The sequence below is a fragment of the Chrysochloris asiatica genome, unplaced genomic scaffold, assembly GCF_000296735.1.
Source record: "Chrysochloris asiatica unplaced genomic scaffold, ChrAsi1.0 scaffold00078, whole genome shotgun sequence".
Classification (NCBI taxonomy): domain Eukaryota; kingdom Metazoa; phylum Chordata; class Mammalia; order Afrosoricida; family Chrysochloridae; genus Chrysochloris; species Chrysochloris asiatica.
Genome location: NW_006408596.1, coordinates 12,223,077 through 12,246,166, shown reverse-complemented (window position 1 = coordinate 12,246,166; position 23,090 = coordinate 12,223,077). Strand labels below are relative to the sequence as shown.

The 23,090-nt window shown below is 39.3% G+C and overlaps 1 protein-coding gene across 1 annotated transcript in view; it reads right to left on the bottom strand.

Moving 5' to 3' along the window:
* Window positions 1-23,090, bottom strand: part of MED13L (mediator complex subunit 13-like) — a 367,925-nt gene that overhangs the window by 155,131 nt on the left and 189,704 nt on the right. The window contains exon 4 of the mRNA XM_006865509.1: window positions 3,958-4,041. Coding sequence (XP_006865571.1) covers window positions 3,958-4,041 — 84 coding nt within the window. The remainder of the gene's footprint in view (window positions 1-3,957; window positions 4,042-23,090) is intronic.

The following is a 23,090-nucleotide window of genomic DNA, read 5'->3' as shown; positions in this document are numbered from 1 at the left end:
AATCCAGCTTTTCTCAGATTATTTGCTCAGCATACAGGTTGAATAAATATGGTGAAAGAATACAACCCTGTTGCACACCTTTCTTAATTTTAAACCATTCAGTGTTCCCATGTTCTATTCGAACACAATTAAGTGTTCCGGAATACTCATACTTCGCAATGTTGTCCATAGCTTGTCATGATCCACACAATTAAAAGCCTTTCTGTAGTCAATAAAGCACAAGTAAACATCTTTCTGATATTCTCTGCTTTCAGCCAAGATCCATCAGACATCAACAATGATATCCCTCTTTCCACAGCCTCTTCTGAATCTGGCTGGAACCTCTGGAAGTTCTCTGTCAGTGTATACTTGCAGCTGTTTCTGTATTACCTTTAGTTAAAACTTTACTCGCATGGGATACCAACATAAGTGGGGGCTCCAAAACATTTGTGGAAAACAGGAATTACAAGATAATGAAACATTTCCATGAACCTTTTTAAGTCATTGTGTATTTCATCTTGTTAAGCAAAAATTTTTTGCTGTTATTAATGACTCTTTGGCTTTAATGTATATGTTAGATGGTATGTTGGTGTTGTTGTTAAGTACCGTGGAGTCGGTCCTGACTCATAGTGACCCTGCACAGGGTTTCCGAGGCTGTAAATCCTTACAGGAGTAGAATGCCTGATCTTTCTCCCGTGGAACCACTGGTAGTTTTGAACTGCCGACCTTGAGGTTAGCAGCCTGGTTCGTAACCACTACACTAGAGCACACAAAAAAAATTTAAACAAATAATCCTAAGCTTAAGAGGGGAGAAAATACTCAGACAAAACAACACAAAAGTACAGTGTAAATAATCCATATCCAGTTAGAATATATTACTGCTCATAACACATACAAAAAAATATTAGGATATTCAGGTTATTTGGAGCATCATCCAAGAACAAGAAAGGTTTGACTAAGATGGAAGAGATGGCTAAGTAACTAAGAAAAGGCACTTTGTTGTTTTTAAGTGCTGCTGAGTCAATTCTGACTCATAGTGACACTGTATAGGGTTTCCAAGGAGTGGCTGGTGGGTTTGCACTAGCAAGTTGGTAGCAGTTGTGTGCAGTGGAGTCGGTTCTAACTCACAGAGACCCTGCATAGGGTTTCTGAGGCTGTAAATCTTTACGGGAGCAGAAAGCCTCATCTTTCTCCTGTGGTACAGCTGATCGTTTCAGACTGCTGACCTTGAGGTTCGCAACCCAACTCGTAAATCACTGCACTATGTTAACTCAGGTCGTATATAACCTGAGTACCACAAAAGATCGAAAGTCCAAACTGTGAGTAAAAGCCCAAACCCACTGCCATCCAGCTGCTTATGACGCGATAATGACCCTCTATATAGTGTTTCTGAGGCTGTAAATCTTTACGGAAGCAGAAAGCCTCATCTTTCTCTCCCACAGTGTGGCTGGTAGGTTTCAACTGCCGTCTTTGTGGTTAGCAAGTCAGTGCTGAGCAGTCCAGTGCTTATTCTACAGCACCATCTGGGCTACTAAACTGTTACTTCTTGTTAAGTGCCACTGAGTTAGTTTTGACTCATAGCAACCTTATACAGGAGCCGCTGGTGGGTTTAAACTGCCCACTTTGTGATTAGCAGTCTAGTCCTTTTACCCTACAGTACCATACCAGGAGTACAAATTGAAAGTAGAGGTAATCAGCTATTGTCTTTAATAATTTTTAAAAATGGCATTCCAAGACTAAAGAGCATATAGACTTCAAATTCTGCAGTAATCAAATATAGTGCTGAAAGCTGGAAAATAAAAGACCTTTTTCAATAGAAAAAAACCTTCATGATTGAAATAATTTCTAAACATTTAAAAAATATATTTTCATTGCCTTGTTTTTAAGCAAAGGCTTTTACAAATTCCACTTTTAAAAACCAGGACTTCTGTATGTTTGTGTTTAATTGTCACCATTTAAGATCGTAAATCGCTATATAAATTACACTTAAATCTCCACCAAAAACCTCCAAGACAGTAATTACTAATTATCAACTCGCAAACGGCCAAAAATTTTTTAACAACAAGATAATTCATCTCAGAAAGCTGTACAGCTTTCCCTAACTGAAATACTGTATATGAACTTGAGAGAAGAGGAACGGGATATGAGTCCATGTCTTTAACTCCAAATCCCCTCCTCCCTCACAGCATCACTCTCTCCATCCAAATGACTTGGCCAATGAGATTCTATGTCCAACTATTTTCTGCTCAGGATAAAAGTAGAAAAAGTTATTTCATTTAATGAAATATTAAATTCAACTTCGGTTAAAAAATGCTCTAATTGTTGACACTGTCTTCTGAGATATTCTTTTTAGAATCTTTAACATCTCAGTACTACAAGACAACAAAGTTCCATATTCAATCAAGAATAACAAAGTAATACATTTTTCGCAGCTCAACAATTTCCACAAAATATCAAAATATATTACATGTCCTATTCAGACCTTAAGGAGCTCTGGTAGTGCAGTGGTTAAGAATCGGGCTTCGAGCCTTAAGGTCAGCAGTTCGAAACTACCAGCTGTTCCGCGGGAGAAAGAGGAGGCTTTCTGCTCCCGTAAAGATTTACACCCTCAGAAACCCTGTACAGAGTTGCTATGGGTCAGAATCGACTTGACAGCACTTTACAACAACATTCAGACCTTACTTGCTAAAGTTAAGACAAATTTCAGTATCAAATGAGTAAAAGATATACAAGCTTTATATAAATACATTGGACTTGACTTTTCCACACTGTTTTTACTATTAAAATACTAATAGATATCTTATTCCTACGGTTCCGACATCCCCAAATTTCTGCCTAATCATGACAGCAGTGACTAATGGTCAAAAATATATGATTAGTTTGGTTAATTCATCAGTGAGTAGATGTAAGACTGAGGAATACAACAATGCTAGGCTAATGTAACTATTTATACATTTAAAGTCACAGACAAAAAAGTTAACACTTTAACAACAGAAAATCTAAATCTTCTTTACATCTAAATAAAATACAATTAAAAAAATACAAATCAAAACATTTGCTACTTTAAGTCACAGACCAATATAAACAATCATCACCAACTTATGACTACAACTAAGTCCTTACTGTATTCATAAGTTGTTGTTGGTGGTAGGGGTGGCGGTAGCAGTAGTACGCTATCAAGTCTGTACATGGTGTCCCTGTATAGGGTTTCCAAGGCTGTACATCTTTGCAAGAACAGAAAGCCTCCTCTTTCTCCCAAGGAGCAACTGGATTTGAACTACTGAACTTGCAGTTAGCGGCCCAACATGTAATCCACTAAGCTACCAGAGCTGGGTAAGTGAGGTAAATATTTCACTTTCAGGTTTCTGAGTGGAGGGGAGTAGTTTTGATTAAACTATAATCCTACCCTTGTTTAGTATCAAGAATTGCCTATAATAAGCCATGCACATCATAAATGATGGATAAAGTTCAGGCTTGTTTAAGGGACACAATTCATAGTCTTAGTTGTACAACAGTCAAGGGACATCAATCAGTTCTATAAAAATTACTACCATTTTCATTCAATGACTGTTTAGTTGTTCTGACTCACAGTGACCCTGCATACATTTCCGAGGCTGTAAATCTTTATGGGAACAGAAAGTCTCATCTTTCTCCCACGGAACTGCTGGTAGCTCCGAAGTGCTGACCGTGAGATTAGCAGCCCGACTAGTAACCACTATGCTAACCTTGGTTAATAAAATTAAGACATATAAAATATTAATGACAAAAGATGAGGGAGGATTAATATAAATCAGGTAAGAGTGGTAAAAAGTAGCTTCAACATGAATATATTTACAATCACCTTTCTAGTCCAAGTCTATTTTCACATGTCTGAAGTACCAATATTATGAGGTAATAAACACATCAAGTGTCCCTCTCCAAAAGACAGCCATGATTAAGGAAAAGAAACCAAAAGCCAATAGTGCTTAGAAGACTCACCTCTTGTTGACCGGCTTTTCATCTTTTTCATAGGGTCGAACAAACCATTTCCCAATCCTGACGAAGTTCTTATCCATTAGGCACCTACAACAATTTCATCAACAATTACTTTTAAAGTTTCAACAACAAATTAACCACAGTAAATCACTGAGTCAGTAATGACTGATGAGATGCACCATTAAAAAGAAAAACATCAATTAAACTGTCAAGATGTTTTCTTAAAAATTACTGAGGTAAATTTTACCTTATCCTTTTCAAAAAACTCTTAAGTTTTAGGCATAGATTTTAGCATACACGACTCCTGCACATGTTTTTTTTACAAAACAAACTTGGTTGATTTATTCCTGAAATACCTTCACACCTGTGTATTCCTATAATCAAACCACACTGACAGCGTACCTTGGACTCCCAGGCCACGGAGAATGCCAGCACACAGCATTTCTGTAGTGTCCCAAGGATGTGCTTCCAAGTCACTGCCATCCATTTTGCTGTTTCAATGCTGCCTTCCCTACCCCACTCCCCGGGCATGTTATAAGCAATCCTTTGGCAAGTTTCTCAGTAATAAAAAGCATACTAGTGGCTTCATTAGTCGTGACCTTGTCCTTTTGAGGGTGTAGTAAAGAACTTGGATGCTGTCTTGCAAGAAAGCAAGGAACAGTCATTTGTGTAATAAAGATACTTTCTTTGCCCACACCTTCTGTTTCCATGCCTTTTGTGTACATTATGTTTCATGTTAAATCACAGGGTAACCTTTTTGAAGACGTATTAAATAGCAATTCAGCCCAACTCATTTAATACCAACAACACATATAATTCAACTGAAGTGACAACAATACAAACAGCTATGACCAAGTTCACTCATGTGTAGGCAAATGACAGCTCTATTATAACTGCCATCTGGCCAATTGTGAGACATCATCAATTGTAAGGAGGACCCTGATTTCCAAGATATAAAAATGTGAGGGAAAAAATGTACACTTTGGAATTGATGATACAAAGTCACTGCTAACAGCATCCAGTGAAACAGCACAGACCTTTTTAGAAAAGCCTCAGAACAAGAGTTATACAGCAAGTCTTTATTCAACACTCAGGCAGCTCCATACTTGGCCTCTGTGTCTGTAATTTCCACACCATCACGGAAGATGGAAACAATTCAAATCCTCATCCAACTCATTACAGGTTGGATGGGTTAGTAAATGGCAATAGTTTCCTCTGGCCCTTTGGGCAGTGCCAATAGGAAGCATTGCTGAATTAGAAAGTCAAGGGCTTCAACTGGTTTTACATTGAAAATGAATTTCTACAACAATTTCCCCACTTCATAATGAAAATCATTTTAAAAGGAATCCAATCTGCTTTCCTAAACTTCTTATTTAAGGTTAAAGACCATGTGATGGCATTACATTTACAGCAGGAAATATGAAATACTCAAGAAATGATATTAACTCTCCATAATTTATTCACTAGCTCAGAGAATTCTACGTTTTTAAAAACTTCTTGCTGTTAAGTGTTTTTGAATCAGTTCCCAGTCAGTGATCCTGTTTAGGATTTCCAAGGTTTGAATCGCCAACCATTCAGTTAGCAGTCCAGTGCTTATCTGACCGCTCCATTAGACTACATATAAATAGATATTTCCATGAAAATTTTGGTGATCCTTTCTTCAACAATAACAAATACTACAAATCATATGTATTACTGCCTGAACCCTTCGATTTGATGACAAGGTGCAGCATCTCCTAATTCTTGTAATGATAACATAAAGTGACTACTACACTGTTGATTTTTATAGTTGAAGAAGCTGAGGCACAAGGTCACAGAGCAGAGCTGGAAATGAAGCCCAGGTACAATCTAGTTCCAGAGCGAGGACTTTCCACTTCCACCTGATGTCACTAACTTCATGATGCCAAAGCTCCTCAATTCTGTCGTTCCTTAGATACAGGTGTATCAGGTGATAGCATTTCTTTATTCTCTAAAAGTTGTTAGTAAATTGCATGTGTATCTTTAAATCAATAACACTTAGAATGAAAGTAAGAGGGTGGGCACCAGGTATGGGATCACATCCAACACTAAAGCATTGCCTTCACGTGGCATTTGGACATCCTCATTTAGTACATACCATTCAAACACGTATAAATTCATTCTTTTATATATGTCTTGAAGGGCAGAGTAGAATAAGATCATTTACTCCGTAACAGAGAACACAACATGAATTTAGCGTGAAAACAGAAAAATCCAAAGCTTTGGCAAGTACTATATGAAACAAAACCAAAATATCTGCAACTATAAAAGACAATGCGTAGTTTGTTTCAAAACGTTTGCCCTTCAGTGAAAGTCAAAGTCACAAATTCTATTTGATGACTTCCTTCCAGGAAAAAAATGGGGGGTTGGGAAGGGAGGAACAGGATAGGATGGTGAGGGAGGTAGCACACAGCCAAGAACATTCAAGGACAAAGGCAAAAGACAGAAAGCTACCGAAAATTCTATTTGCGATTCTAACTCTCTGTACCAATATATCTCCTGGAGTTCCCCCTACAGATCATATTTCTTTGTCAGACAATGTCAACAAAAGGTTATTATCACTAATACACAAAACAGCCATGGAAATTACTGATCCTTCCATTTGAACCCATCTGATTCTAAACGGGATTTTCAACAGCTCATCGGTTTCTGTGATCAGTTATTTCCTCGGCAGTGAAAGGATGAGAAACAGAACTGCAATGGAGAAACCTGCATTTTTACTCAACTCTGTAAGTCCTAGGGGCTTGCCCCTGACTTCACCTCTGTATAAGCAGACAGTCAGGTTGGCATGAACAGCAGTCATAGGGCAGAGAGTTAGCCATGTGGCCGAATCTACCTCAGAGAAGGTTGGAACTTGCCCAGGGCGGTGGCTCCCTTTTCTCTGCCCTCACCCCAACCAAGAGAGAATTTACTGCTGAGCTGGGTGTACACATGAGTACATGTAAGAGGAAAGTATTCTCCCAAAGAGAAAGATAAAGTAACCCAACAATTATCAATAGTTACTCTTCAATTCCAAAGTCTCAACTTATTTTGGTCCAAAAAAAAACTCATTTTGAGTTTTCAAAAAAGAGACAGAAACAAGAGAATGGAGACAGAAGACTGACAGATGGGTATGTGTATACACAAGACCTGTACAGGGTACTCTGCGGTCAGAGTACAAAAAACATCTCTTCCAGGTGCTTTGTCCTTTAAGCAATGAAGGAAATGAAAGCGAAATGTGTCTTTGCTAAGGAAGATGGCTCAGCTATCTGACTGGTATAGGGTATGTACTAACTCAACAGCCAATTCCACGGAGGTACTAAATCCTACTCACCAACCATTTTTACTCACAGACATAAACAAACAAAAATTGAGAAAGCTATTACTGACTCTGACCCCTAGAAAGAAAAAAACAAAAACAAAATTTATGTTAAGAACGTAACAGAGCACACAATTGTGTAGGATTGAAGAACTCTATGAAGTAGATCCTAGGTTAAGAATTTCTACAGTAAGCACTATAAAAGAACGATGAGATTTTCTGTCCCTGTGGATATTTACAGACTATACAGGTTTGCTGTGAGTTGAAACCGACTCCACAGCACACTACCACACGTGGCTGGACTCCCTCTCTTGTCCCACTCTGTCCTTCCTCCTCTAATTAACATTCACTTTCTCTTTCCTGTCCCAGGTCAGCTTTGCACAACGCTCTAACAACTGCCGGTCAAGTACTCTCATTGCTGAGGTTTAATGACACACTTCTGTGTCTCTCTTCCCCGTGAAACAGGGCTTCCCACAGCTTCACTGATGGTCAGTTCACAGCTCAAAGTTTGCATTTCCACCCCAGATATACAGAATTATGAATCTACATTTTAATACGAATTCCGAATAGGGCTGCGAAGCCGCAAGGTCAACAGTTTGAAATTATCAGCTGTTACGCAGGAGAAAGATGAGGCTTTCTGCTCCCGTCAAGATTTACAGCCTCGGAAAACCTATGGAGGGTTGCTATGAGTTGGAACCGACTCCATGGCACATAACAACAACAAAAAAATCTGGGGTGGAAATGCAAATTATCGCCAGTGGGTCAAACAGGAATTAACTGATTCAAAGTCTTACCAGAAACTACAAGTTCCATGGCAGCAAAGACAGTATCTTTCTTACTCACTGAATAGTCAACAAAAATACTAAGTGACTGGTGTGGCACTGGAAGATAAGCACTGGTCTGCTAACCACAAGACTGGCAGTTCAAACCCACCATTCTCTCCTCAGAAAACCCTACACAGGGTCGCTATGAGTCAGAAACAACTTGATAGCATTTAACAATAACAAGGAGTCTTTGTGTGGAGCTGGAAGATAAGCACTGGGCTACTAATCCAAAGATTGGTGGTTTAAACACACCAGCCACTCCTGAGAAACTTTATACAGTGTCACTATGAACCAGCACCAACTCGATGACATTTAACAGCAGCAAAATGTAATAATGGGGTCCTGGTACAGTGCTGTGGGATAAGCACTGATTGCTAACCGCCCATGTTGGCAGTTCTAACCAACCAGCTGCTCCTTATAAACCCTAAACCGGGTCACTATGAGTTTTAAAGGACTAGAAGCTACTTAACAACAACAATGCAAAGATGCTTCATAATCTTCTCTATGTTTATAGGTGCTCAATAAAGACCTGAGAAATGCATTCTATACAGCAGACAGTGCTTTCCTATCCATAATGCAAATGTGTTATTCTTGTTTGTAACCGGTAATCATAGACCTCCTGTTGTTATTAGGTGCCATAGAATTGGTACCAACTCATATTGACCTTATGGCACAGCAGAAAAAAACACTGCCTGATCCTAGGCCAACCTCACTATTACTGCCACGCTTGAGTCCATCGATGCTGCTACTTGGCCAATCCATCCCGTTGGAGTTCTTTCTCTTTTTCTCTAACCGTCCACCTTACCAAACAGGGTATCCTTCTCCAGTGACTGGACCCTCCTGACAGTATGTCCAAAGTATGAGAGACGAAGTTTGGTCATCCTGGCCTCCAAGGAACACTCTTGGCTGCACTTCTTCCAACATGGATCTGTTGGTTCTTTTGGCATCCCATGGCACTTTCAATATTCTCTTCCAACAAACACCATAACTCAAATGCATCAATTCTTCTACGGTATTCCTTATTTATTATCCAGCTTTCACATGCATATGAGGTTAATGAGAATACCATGACTTGGGTCAGGCACACGTTAGTCTTCAAGTGCTGCTCTTCAACACTTGAAAAGTCCTGTGCAGCAGATTTGCCTAATGCAATACGTCATTTGATTTTTTTGACTGCTGCTTCTGTGAGTGTTGATAGTTGATCCAAGAAGAATGAAGTCCTTGACAACTTCAATCTTTTCTCCACTGATAAGAATGTTGTACATTGGTCCAGTGGTGAGGATTTTTATTTTCTTTACATTGAGATGTAATTCATACCGAAGGCTGTGCTCTTCGATCTTCATCAGTAAATATTTTCAGTCCTCTTCACTTTCAGCAAGCAAGGTTGTAAATGAGTCTTCCTCCAATCCTGATGCCACGTTTTTCTTCATAGAACGCAGCTTCTCGGATTATTTGCTCAGCATACAGGTTGAATAAGTATGGTGAAAGAATACAACCCAGTCGCATACCTTTCTTAATTTTAAACCATTCAGTGTTCCCATGTTCTGTTAACAACTGCCTCTTGGTCCATGTACAGATTCCTCATGAGCAGAATTAAGTGTTACAGAATACTCATACTTTGCAACGTTGTCTATAGCTTGTCATGATCCACACAATCAACTAGGAAGAAAGAGTGACAAACTACTTCCAAATATTTAGTCACTGAAAACCTTATGAATAGCAGAGAAAACACTGTCAGATATAGTGCCAGAAAATGAGCCCCTCTGGTTGAAAGGCACTCAAAATGCGAATGGGGAAAAGCTGACTCCTCAAAGTAGAGATGACCGTGGTGACGTGAATGGAGTAAAGCCCATGGAAGAAAAGCCTGCGGGACCTTCATTTGTTGATGGGGCACAACTCAAAATGAAGAGAAACAGCTGTAAACATCCACTGAAAATTGGAACATGGAACGGACTTTCCATTACCCTCTTTACAGCCCATCATCTCCCACTCTACACTAAATACACAGCAGATACACACAATAGATAGGGAAGCACACAGATGTTAAAAATTGCTTAGGAAGGCTTATCACTACTATTTATAAGCTTTCATTATATTTAAAGGATGTAATTACGCAAATCTTTTCTAAACAAATAATTTCAAGATATAACAAAGCTCATAAGAAATATAGTTTCGCCTCTTACATTCCATTAATATTTTAAAAATTATTTTAGTGATGAATTTTCTATTTAACTTGGAAAATAAAGAAATCAAACAGACATATTCCATCTATCAAAAACTACTTCAAATCAACACCATCAACGGTGTTAAGAATATATTACCAGTTAGCCCCAGCTGCCCACTGTCATGAGATTTTCAAAACTGCTTCACTATTTAAGGCAGGATATAACTTTGTGAAGTTCTTCAGTGTTATCTTGCAAAACCATTAAATGAGTTTAGATTTATAAAGTGTCCTCCTAAAAGCAAAAGTGCTACGAAATGACGTGACATTACAATTTCTGAGCCCCCAAAGTTCACTGTTTCAAGAAGAACAGAAACTACTGCTGAGAAATGAAATAAAAATATGTGTGTGTACTTTAGCGTTCTGTCATATGCTCTAAATAATTAACTGCAAATACAACCTGACTCCCAAACTGGCAGGTCCCAATCTCTAATCCCAAAGCCACGGGCAGACCTGATGTACAACTACAGCAGCAGCCGCCGCTTGTCTCAGCAAAACAGTCTCCAGATGGACAGTGGGGAGGTATAGCACAAGGACGGCCACCACTGCACAGTCTCCAGATGGACAGTGGGGAGGTATAGTGCAGGGAAGGCCACCACTGGCTCTGGCTCCTTCTGAACCCCTCAAATGATCTAAATCCAAGGACAATGTTTCTGCACCATACGATCAACCAAATGGCACTTCAGTATTGTCACTAATTACAGAGCTGTTCAGACAGACTACATGTTACAACTTCCTCCCAGCATTGTCACCAGAACCAAAGCCTTCGTCTTTCATCTCACCAAGTGATTTCAAACACATATGCTTCCTCTGTCAGCTTTAAGATGCTCGGCTTTATAGAAAGTACAATGCTCCAATTTCCAACCAAAGAAAGTCAACTAATTGAGTCATTCAGGAGATGTCTTTACTAATTTGGACCAGAGTGGATGCTGCCTCCTCACATCAAGCAAAGCCTATGATCCCCAGTCCACTCCAAATGCCTCTGAGGCTGGCCCCATCTGAAACAAACATTCCAAAGAACCACTTCTCAATTTTCCAACCCTTAGCGCTAATCCCATTCGTCAATTCCTTTTTAAGAAAAATTTAAAATAGTAATTGTTTAGTCTTGGGGCAAATAGGATTTTGCCTTAGACATTTCTAATCTTATACATGCTTTCAGTCACCTCAGGGTTATGTTAACATGCCAACTCTAATACAGTACATATCTAGGGTGTAAGGGCAAATTCTCACTTGGGTGTAGAACAGGAATGAATTAGCTTGAAGCCCAGGTCTGTACTCTCTTTCCCTTTACAGTATAAACCCCAGACCTACTTGTTTTACAGAAGTACACAATGTGGCAACTTAGTAAAATGGGACTTTCTTGATCCCTCATGTCGTGCTGTAAATGTAATCACATTAAACCCAAGGACTCACGTCACTTCAACGTTCTATCACCATTTCTTCAACTAGGCTGTGCTACCACCATGTGTAGTGAGTATCTTCATCACTGTGAAATCCTGAACTACCATGCTCAAAGACACTGCCCAGGATCCCTCTGGTGAACCTCTACTACATCACAATACCACATCACACATTGATAAAAACAACTGTACTGGTATAAATCTAATTGTTTCTCAGCAACTGTCCCTGTACTTTTTCAAATAAAAATAACTTGCCTCTATACACCAACTCTTGACAGACCACTCAGCTCTGGGACAAAGGCAATTTTCGAGCCATCCTTGGGGTGAATATGCTGACACCCCAGTAAGCAAGCAGCATCATGGACTCCTCGGAAGAGCCATTATGTTTTACAGTGTCAAATACCACATATTAAAGCCTCCCAATGTAAACACAGGATCAGCACTGGACTGCAAACCACAAGGTCAGAGGTTCAAACCTACCAGCTAGATGCTCAGTGGATATCCTTTACAGGGTCGCTATCATGCAGAATCAATTGGAGGGTACTTAATAACAACAACAACGTGTACACATGGACATGACAAAATGACAAAGCAAGTTGCTTCAAAAGAGCTGTCATCTTCTATTGCGTGCAAAAGCAATGTTTTGCATTGTAAAAGGGGGAAAAACAAACAACATTCCATCAAAATCAGCTAATGTATTTTATTCCAAAAACGTAAGAAAATAAACTTGAAACAAAAATGTATTGCCACATATAATGCCAATTTGATAGCATTACACCGAAAATTGTACATAGTTTCACAAAGCTGCATATTTTCATAAGTCTCAAATGGGAAGCAAATCATTGAGACAATAATAAAAACTTAGGATGATGTGAGCTACACACATTTCCTGGCCTACTTAAAACTGAATTTTCAACCCACTGTTTTACTTTGCTTTGATAGAATTAGGGGAAAAAGGTATGGCATGTTATACCAATTGTTATAAAACTTATACCAATTTATAGGAACCCTGGTGGGTTAAGTAGCCCAGTGGAGTTAAATGTTAAGTTAGCTGTTAACTGTAATGTTGGCAGTTCAAACTCATCAGCTGCTTAGAAGCAGAGACAAGGCCGTCTGCTCCTGTAAAGATTTACAGCCTCAGAAACCCTATGGAGCAGTTCAACTCCATCCTACATCCCATGAATCAGAATTGCCTGTGAGGCAGTAAGCATACCAATTATAATAACCTAAGAGTAATAGTGCTGTGGACTCTTAGTGTGGCACTGGCATGGTAGGATCAGCATTGGGCAGCAAACCATCCTAAAGGTCAGCAGTTCTAACCCACCAGCTATTCCTCAGAAACCTTATACCTCACTTAACAACAACAATAGTGCTGTAGGATAAACAATGGACTGCTAACCACATCAGCCGCTCCTCAAAAACACTATACACTCAAAGGTACTTAACAATAATCACTAAGGCTTTTGATGCTACAAATAGCAAATGAAGAAACTCGAGAAAAAGGACTTCAGGGTTCTGTTGCTCATGATTCATTCATATCCATTAATGAGGAATATGAGATGGTTTAAACTGAAACTGGAGTTCGGGTGTGGTGCTGTAGGATAAGCACTAGACTATAATGTCAGTTTGAACCACAAGGTCAGTGGTTCCAATCCACCTTCCTGGAAGCCCTATACAGGGTCACTAAGAGTCAGAACCGACTAGACAGCGCTTAACAACAAACAAGAACAAACTTAAAATGCAAACTGTAACCTGTGACAGGATCATTATAAATGCACAACATAAGAGATTCACACTAAATTGAAAGGCCATCTGAACCAGTGTAGTAGTACATGGAAGGGGAGAAGAAAGAAAAATAGAGAGGAAGGAAAGCACACAGAGTGGAAAGGACTGTTCCTTTAAGGTGTAGAGAATACAATAATCTGAACTAAAATTATGCTACAAACATTAGGTCTTGTATGACTTGGTTAGTACTGCTGCTATTCAGTGCCACTGAGTCAGTCCTGACTCACAGTGACCTTATATAGGGTTTCCAAGGAACAACTGGTGATCTGAACCACTGTCCTTGTGGTTCGCTGTCCTGTGCTTATCTAGCAGCGCCACACCAAAATTCATATTTAGCATTAGCAATTCCTCAAACAACTTACCATTTTTGTGTTGCTGAAAACATAAGAGAAGGCTTTTTATCTAAAGTTTTCTTAACTCTCACCAAATGATTGGGTGGTGGTGGTGGTGGTGGTGTGCCATGGAGTCAGTTCCGACTCACAGTGACCCTGTAACAGGGTTTCTGAGGCTGTAAATCTTTACAGGAGGAGAAAGTCTAATTTTTCTCCCACGAACTGCTGACCTTGACGTTAGCGGCCCAACTCATAATCACTACCATACAAATAGAATGTACAGGACTCTAATGCTGGGATTGGTTAGTTTTGCCATCCTGCTAAATTTAAAAGGAGTCATCTGAAAAAGCAGGAACAGATGATCTCAGGACCATTAGAAAGAAGAGCATGAGTGGACAGTAGAGGTGGTAGCAGACGAGGCCACAGGGAGACAAGAGCAGCTGCAGGCTTCCCAGCCCAAGGACAAGTGCCTATAGGCAGGAGGTGGATTTGTAGTGTGTGTCCTCTGGGCATTCACAGACTGGCTAAAAGAGCTTTGTAACACTTGTCCAAGTAGGTCAAAAGTCAAGAGGCCAATGTCTACAGCAAGGTGTGCCTGCAGCACATCACAGAAGCAGCATTCCTGACTGGAGAACACTGCTTCTTGAGTTGTTTCTGATACTGAATGTGCCCTGCTCACTTCCTTAATAAACACCATGATCGAGAGTATTGTTTCTGGTTCTGTGTGGCCACTATACAACAGATGATCAAACTCAGATGTGAAGCAGCCTTGGTCTGATTTTGAGTCTGGTTTTCCTTTCCCTGCCTGTGAAGCCAGAGAGGAACTCAGACATGGCCTCCCTGCCATTTTTGCAATTTTCAACAAACAAAACTTGTAACCACATTAAATAATTTCTATCCTAAGCAACTTTTCTAAATATACAAGACAAAGAAAATATTTTTCAGCATTGCTCAAGTCGTGTTAGCAGATTACAAATAAAAGCAAATTAATGGCATTTTATCATTCTGGGCATTTGTCCAAAAGGGATAATCGATCATAAGGAAAATAGCAAAGAGGAGAAATAAGCATGACTACCTGATAGAAAACTGAAAAAGGCTAAAGAGAAATGAGAACTCTCAGGTACTGGAATCCTGATACAAATGACATCCTTCAAATATGAAGAAAACACCAAAAAAATACCCAAGGAAGCCAATATGGCTCAAAGTATTTTTTAAAAAAGTAAAACTATTTCCCTGTTTGTGTTTCAAAAACATATCTATTTAAGTAATGCAACTGGCAGCTGCTTGGAGGATTATTATTACAGGGGTCAGGATCACAACTAAGAAGTGTGTTGCTGTGTGCTGCTGAGTAGACTGCAACTCATGGAGACCTTGAATAACAGATTTTAAGGGAAAAAAAAAAAGCTGGCCAAGATCCCTTTTATCAAACTTTCAGTAAGTGTTTCTAGATGCTCTTTACAGGAGCAGATTGCCCAGTCTTTCTTCCAAAGTGCTACTCGGGTGTGGGAGCGGGAATGGGGGTAAGGGGTGTTGAATCACCAACCTTAAGATCAACAGTCCAGCTCTAAATTATTGCACCACCAAAGCACCTTAAGAAGTTTGAGAGATTGTATTATTTCCCCAAATATGAGATTATAATACAAAGTCAAAAAGTATTAATATAAAATCATAGAAACTTTTATTAAATATTAAAATGTGAAGCCACTGCTTCTCAATATATTCTTCATCTAGGTCTATACAATTCTTAAGATGGTGTTTCCATCTCTTTAACCCTCCCCTGAAGAATTCTACACTCTGATTTATACCACATAAAAACGGCAGCTTTGGCATCCTTGAGGGGAACAAACTGTACTCCTTTTAAATGTTCACTGAGTTTGGGGAACAAAAAGAAGTCGGAAGAGACAACGTCATTGGGTAAGATTTCCCAACAAAATTCTCATAGGACCACCTTGAAAACTGAGCAGGTATGTTGTCAGGGTTGGGAAAAATTCCTTGGTGCAAATTTCCCGGCCTTTTTCTCACCAATGTAGTGTTCAATTTTCTTAAAACTTCTTCCTAATAAGCTCCTGTGGTCATCCTGTGTCCTTCAAGAAAATCTATCCATGTGACTGCAATGGTGGTAGTGGTGGTGGTGGTGGTGTGCTGTGGAATCGATTCTGACTTACAGAGACCCTGTATAGCGTTTCTGAGGCTATAAATCTTTACATGAGCAGAAAGCCTCACCTTTCTTCTGCAGAACTGCTGGTAGTTTCAAACTGCTGACCTTAAGGTTAACAGCCCGAATGGTAACCACTACACTACTAGTGGAGTCCCAAAAAACAGACAGTATAACCTTCTGAGTTGACCTCTTGACCTTGAATGGAACTGGTCCAGCAGATGCCATGGAAGTCGCTGTTGTGGTAAGATCTTTTTCAAAGGCCCCCTGATGAGACCAAGACAAGTGTATTAGAAAAGTACCTTGTCTGCACTCAACCACCGATTGCAGAGACGTGTTTGGAATGTGTTTTCTTTCTCATAAACCTGCTCATACATGAAGGGGAAACCTAGTGGCAATACTTTGTGACTTTGTCTCTTATGTGCTGGTCCTTCCTAGCCCACTAACCTCAGGCTTGGCCATGTAATGGTGGTACTTCCCATTGAAGGAAGGTATTTTCTCACCCATGCGATTTGAAAATGGGCAATGAACAGCTTGGCCCATGAGAGGAGAGCTGCCCTGAGGCTCCCCACTGCTCTCGACCCTTTGCCAGGCGCCCTGCAGGCCTCAGACAGGAGGTGACTGTTCAGCATGGGCTCTCGAGGGAAGCGCAAGGAGTGAGAGCAGTGCTCCAGGGACTGGCTCACAATGGACAGACACCAGCAGCAAGAAGCTAACTTCTACAGTGAAGGAGAATGCTGCAGCGCTCCACGACATCTCAGGTACACCAATGGTAAGCACAATAATGAGACCAACTGCAGGACTGGCTACAGACTGGAGGAGGGAAAGGTGATCATATTTGTTCATTAGTAAATATAAATAGTTCTTGAGTAATTATCACATGTCAAGCAGCAGAGATATGAAAACACTGAAGCTATACAAGGTGCCAATGCCCTTAAGGATAGCTTCAAAATAAGTGGCGCAAGCGTTTCATAGTTTCATAGTTCTTAGCACTTCTATTTGTAAGTACTATGTTATCCACTTCAAGGAACACTGGTGGTGCAGTGGCTTAAGTGTCACATGTTCACTCCCACTAGCTGTCCACTGGAGAAAGATGAGACAGTCTGCTTCTCTAAGATTTGTACTTCAATACAATTAGCATGAATAAGAAATGCTATGGGTGATGTAACAAAAGAACCAAATGAAATATCAAAGACAGTAACAGAATACTATGAAGAATTATGGGATCCTGGTGTGGCGCTGTAGCACTGCACTGCTAACCACAAAGTCGGCAGTTCAAACCCACCAGCCGCTCCTCAGAATCCCTAAACAGGCTCACTATGAATCAGAGTTGACTCAACAGCACTTAAAAACAATATGAAGAGTAATATTCCAAAAATTCAGAAACCTACAGGAAATGGACACATTTCTAGAAACACACAGCCTACCTAAACTAACACAGACTTAAATAAAAAAAAAAAAACTATATATAAAAAGAAAAGAAATTGACCAAGTCATTAAAAAACTACTAACTAAAAAAACTCCAGGTCCAGATGGCTTTTCTGGTGAATTCTAACAAACACTCAGAGAAGAGCTGACACCAATTCTACACAAACTATTCCATAATAAACAAAAGGATGGGAAACTCCCTTACTCATTTTAATGATGCAAATATAACTCTGATACTCAAATGAAGCAAAGATCATTTTTAAAAAGGCAATTATCAACCAATATCCATAGATTTAAAAATTCTTAACAAAGTCCTTAACAATGTATCTACATACATACATACATACATACATACATACATTTATTTATGTAAATAAATAAATAAATAAATAAATAAATAGGCAGGAATGGTTCAATATGAGAAAATCAATGTAATCCGCCACGTAAATAAAACAAAGGGAAAAATAAATCACACGATCATATCAACTGATACAGAAAAGACATTTGACAAAATTTGACAATACTAATACAAAGAAAAACCACTCGGTGAAATAGGAATAGAAGGGAAATTCCTCAACATAATCAAGGGCATATATACAAAACCAACAGCCAACATTGCTTTCAACTGTAAGAAGCTAAGGTCATTCCCTTCCCGAACAGGAACCAAACAAGTATGCCCTTTATCACCACTCCTTATTATGAGTCAGAACCAACTCTATGGCACTTAACAGCAACAACCCTCAGTGTTGTGCAGGAAGGAACTCTTAACCAGAGCTATAAGACAAGTAAGGAAGGAGCTCTAGTAGCACAGTGGTTACGACTCAGGCTGCAAACCGCAAGACAGTTAGAAACTACCAGCTGTTCTGTGGGAGAAAGATGAGGCTTTCTACTCTGGTAAAGTTGTACAGCCTCAGAACCCTGTACAGGGTCACTATGAGTCGGAACCGACTCCACGGCACGTAACAAATAAACTGGCAAAGAAGATGCAAAACACTATTTGTTAATGATATGATCCTATACTTTGAAAATCCCAAAGACTCCAAAAGAAAATTACTGCAACTCATCATCACTTTTATTCAAATAATACACTTTGCTTCATTACAATGATTGCAATCCCTTCCACACACCAACAGTTAACAGTATTTACCTCTTATTCACTCTTGCACTCCTCCCTGTCTAAACTACCCTCATCTTTCCTCTGCTATTCTTTCTTGTGTATTTTGCCTGCCCTGCCACCCATGTTAACATGTGCTTGCCCACTAGTTCGAGAATAATTTTTCTTTCCCACTTTAGTCCATAACCATCATAAATTGTTTCTTTTATTAAGAAAATCTTTTAACTTTTTACAACATTGGTCTCATGCAGTATTTATCCTTCTGTGATTCACTTAATTTCACTCAGCATAATGTCCTCCAGGTTCATACATGTTGTGAGGTGTTTTACTGATTATTATTCTTCAATATTGTGTAATATTCCATTGTGTGTATGTACAAAAGTTTGTTTAATCATTCTTCTACTGATGGGCATTTAGACTGTCTCCACCTTTTTGAGTGTCTCTTTGCAGATAGCATATTGAAGGATTCTTTTTGTATCCATTGTGCACTTTCTTGACTGCTGCATTTAATCCATTTACATTCAGTGTAATTATCAAGAGGTATGAATTGACTGCTATCTTTTTGTTGTGTGTGGTAATGCTGGTTTATTTGTTCCACACAATATTCTGCACTGGGTTCATTTCATCTGTGGATTTTCTTTGCATTTTCCATGCTGTTGTGTTAATGCATACTAAATCTTATTTTCCTCTTTTTAATATTTTGATGTACAGGTACATTCATTTTCTTTGAGGTAACCCTACAATTTATTAATACTTTTCCCTACTTAAAAGTGTGTTTTCTCTAGAAATCTACTTAACTTCCGAGCCTTTAGGAAGTTCTGTGTCTACACTACTCACTCCTCATGCTTTGTAGTTGATTTCATTGCAAACTGGTATCTCTGGTCCCCTATTTTCAGTCTCGTAGGCTGTTTTATATTTAATGCTTCCTATACAATAAGCACTGGACTGTGAACCACAAAGTCCGAGGTTCAGCCACTCCCCAGGAGAAAGACAAGGCTCTTGGTTCCCCCTTCAAGATTTAAATACTTAGAAGCCTCATATACAGTGAGGTTGCTATGTACCGTAACCAACTCAATGCCACTTAACAACATGTCTGGATTGATTTCTGAGTGCTTTTTGCCATGTACGCAGTCTCAAATTAGTGTCTGCTGTTACTGTTTCTCAAACCAAAGAAAACCCTTTAACTTTTTGGTAAAGTTGGTCTAATTACAAATTGCTTTAATTTCTGCTTATCAGAAAACATCTTAATCTCATCATTGTATTTTAGGAACAGTTTCCTGGGTATATGATTATTGGTTGGCAATTTCTTTCTTTCAGAGTTTTGTATATGCCATCCATTGCCTTCTTGCCTGCATGGTTTCTGCTGAAAAATCAGAATTCAGTTTTATTGGTTCTCCTTTGTAGGTAACTTTTCATTTTTCCCAAACTCTCAGGATTCTTTCCTTGTCTTTAATTTCAGAGAGTTTGATTATAATAAGTCTTGGTGATTTTCTTCTGGGGTCTATCCTGTTTGGGGTTTGTTCCACTTCTTGAATGATTATCTTCTTATCTTTCTTGGTGTTAGGGAAGTTTTCTTTCAAAGACTCTTCTACAATTTTCTCTGTCCTATTTATCGTCTCTTCCCGTTCTGGAATTCCTATCACCTAGAAGTTGTTACTCTTCGTGTTGTCTCAGCTAACTCTTAGGCTTTCTCTGGATTTTTCTCATTCCTTCTTCTGACAGTTCTTCTACTAGCTTACTAGGATTGAGATTTATCTCCAAGCAAATTTGGCATTCCATTGCTTTGAATATATTCCTTTGCCCTTTCAATATACTGTCCATTCCCGAGATCATATTATTATTAATCTTCTGGATTTCTAATGGCAGGTTTTGTATTGTTTCAAAAATTTGCTTTTATTTCATGTTTGTTCTTATGCTGTTTTCCAGAATTCTTCTAAAATTTTATAACTATGTTCTCCATATTGTCCTTGATCTGTCTATCCATCCTTTGAAGGTACCTAACTATCATTCTTTTGACTTCTTCTCCAGTTGGTTCCATTACTTACTGTTCCTCAGAAACATCTTCTGGTTCTGCATTTGGTCATTTGTTTGAGCCATTCTCCTTTTTTCTTCACATCATTCATTTAAGAGATGAAAAACTAATCACTAACTTTATATGTTAAGGGAAGAGATACCAGAAAAAGCGATTATTAAAAAAGAAGTACAAAGAAGGAGGCCTCTCACTTCCTGACCTAAAAACCACCTACTAAACTACAGCAGTCAAAACACCCTGGTAATGCTACAATGAAAGACCGAGAGATCAAAGGAACAAAATTGAGAGCCTAGGAGTAAATCCATCTAATTACAGTCACTTTATCTTTGACAAAATGCAATAAACGGATCAGAGAGAGTCTCTTCAACAAATGGTCCTGGACAATTGGAAATCCATTTGCAGAAACCCGTATCTCACACCATATACAAAAATGGATTAAAGGCCTAAAAGTAAAGCCAACAAGTATAATGATTATCAGTGAAAAAAGTGGGACGAACTCAGGGGCTCTGATACATGGCATAAATACACTATGAAATATGACTGAAAACACACAAACAAAAGGAAAAAAGAGATCACTGGGACATGCTAAAAATTAGACACTCAAGTGCATAAAAGGACTTCACCAATAGAGTAAAAAGAAAACCCACGGACTGGGGAAAAATTTTTTTGCAATGACGTATCAGACAAAGGACTACTGTCTAAAACTGACAGAACACTTCAACACCTCAATATGATGAAAACAAATAATCCAAGTTTAAAATGGGCCGAGGACACTCCACCAAAGAAGAAATTAAGGTGTCCAACAGACACATGAAAAAATGCCCATGATCATTAGTTATTAAAAAGATCCAATCAAAAAACAATGAGATATCATCTTATTCCAAAATTAACAACAAAATTCAAAAATAACAAATGCTGATGAGGCTGTGGAGACTGGTACCCTGCTACACACTGCTGGCTGTTGTTAAGTGCCATCAAGTCAGGTGCAACTCATAGTGACCATGTGTAAGGTGTTTCCGAGGATCAGCTGTTGAATTTAAACTGCTGGCTTGTGGTTCACAGTCCAGTGCTGATTCTGCAGAACCACACCAGAATCCACACTGCTGGTATGACTGTAAAATGGTGCAACATCTATCTATGGAAAAAGAAATACCATACTATCCAGCAATCCCTCCACTTGATAGATAGCCGCAAAAAGCAAGAGCTGTGACAGAGATAGATAGCTGCACACCCATGTTCACTGCAGCACTCTTTGCAAAAAGATGGAAACAGCCTAAATGCCCATCAACAGAAGAAATGCTTAAACTTTGGTACATACATACAGTGGAATGTTACTCAATGTTGACAGATAATGATGAATCTGCAAAACATTTCACAACATGCATGAACCTGGAGGACATTATGCTGAGTGAAATCAGTCAGTCACAAACTGACAAATATTGTATGAGACAAATACTGTAAAAAAGTTAATAAAAGATTTTCTTGCTAAATGAAACTATATTGGCAACATGGGGAAGGGGGATTATTCACAGGCTAGAGGGTAAACACATCTTAACATGCATAGCAGAGCAAGCAATATATTAACAAGAGGGAGGTTAGCAGAGGCAAGATGAAGGTAGCAGCAGGCAGGGAGGAGTTAAAGGAAATAGAGGTAAATACTTTCAACTTTTGGCGCATGGAAGAGAGAGCAATTGTTGTAAAGAAGCAAAGTATACGACTTGATGAGGGGAGGGGAGGGGAGGGGAGGGGAGGGAGGAAGGAAGGAAGGATTTGCAGTTTCCGAATTTCCATGGAGCAATTCTACTCTGCCCAATAGAGTCACAGTAAGTCAAAATCTCCTCAGACAACAGGTTTTGTTATTTGGTTTGGCATGACAACTACTTCAGTCAAAATTTCAGTTGTTGAAGAAATTATCCATACCACGTTTTAATGAGAGTATAACATGCATATGGAAAGTATACAAATCATACATGTACAGTTCAATGAAACATTCTAGCTTGGCATTTTAGGAAAACAAGAAACAGTAAAGAAAGCAGAATTTGGGGAGGAAAAAAAATTTCACTATCTCATAAATGTTACTGTTGCTAAGTGCCATGGAGTTGGTATCCACTCGTAGCAACCCTGTATAGGGTTTCCAAGGAGTAGTTGGTGGGTTTGAACTGCCAAACTTAAGGTTAGCAGTTCAGTGCTTATCCTACAGCACCATACCAGGACTCCCATAAAATGTTTCAGTTGTTGTTAAGTGCCGTCAAGTCAATTTGAACCCACAGGAGCTCAGTATACGGTTTCCAAGGAGTGGCTGGTGAGCATGAACCATTGTTCACTGTTCTTAACTGCCATCAAAATAGTACCGACTCGGGACTTCCGGTATGCCAGGGAAGCCAGGCGGTGCGAGTAAGTGGGGGCCTCTGGGATCAGGGTGGGGGAAGCTCGCGAGTTGAGCCTCCCAGGTGGGAATTCACAGTCTCACGGCCCGCGTAAATCTTAGTGCGCCACAGCCTTAGACCCGTTTCTTTGAGAAATCACTGT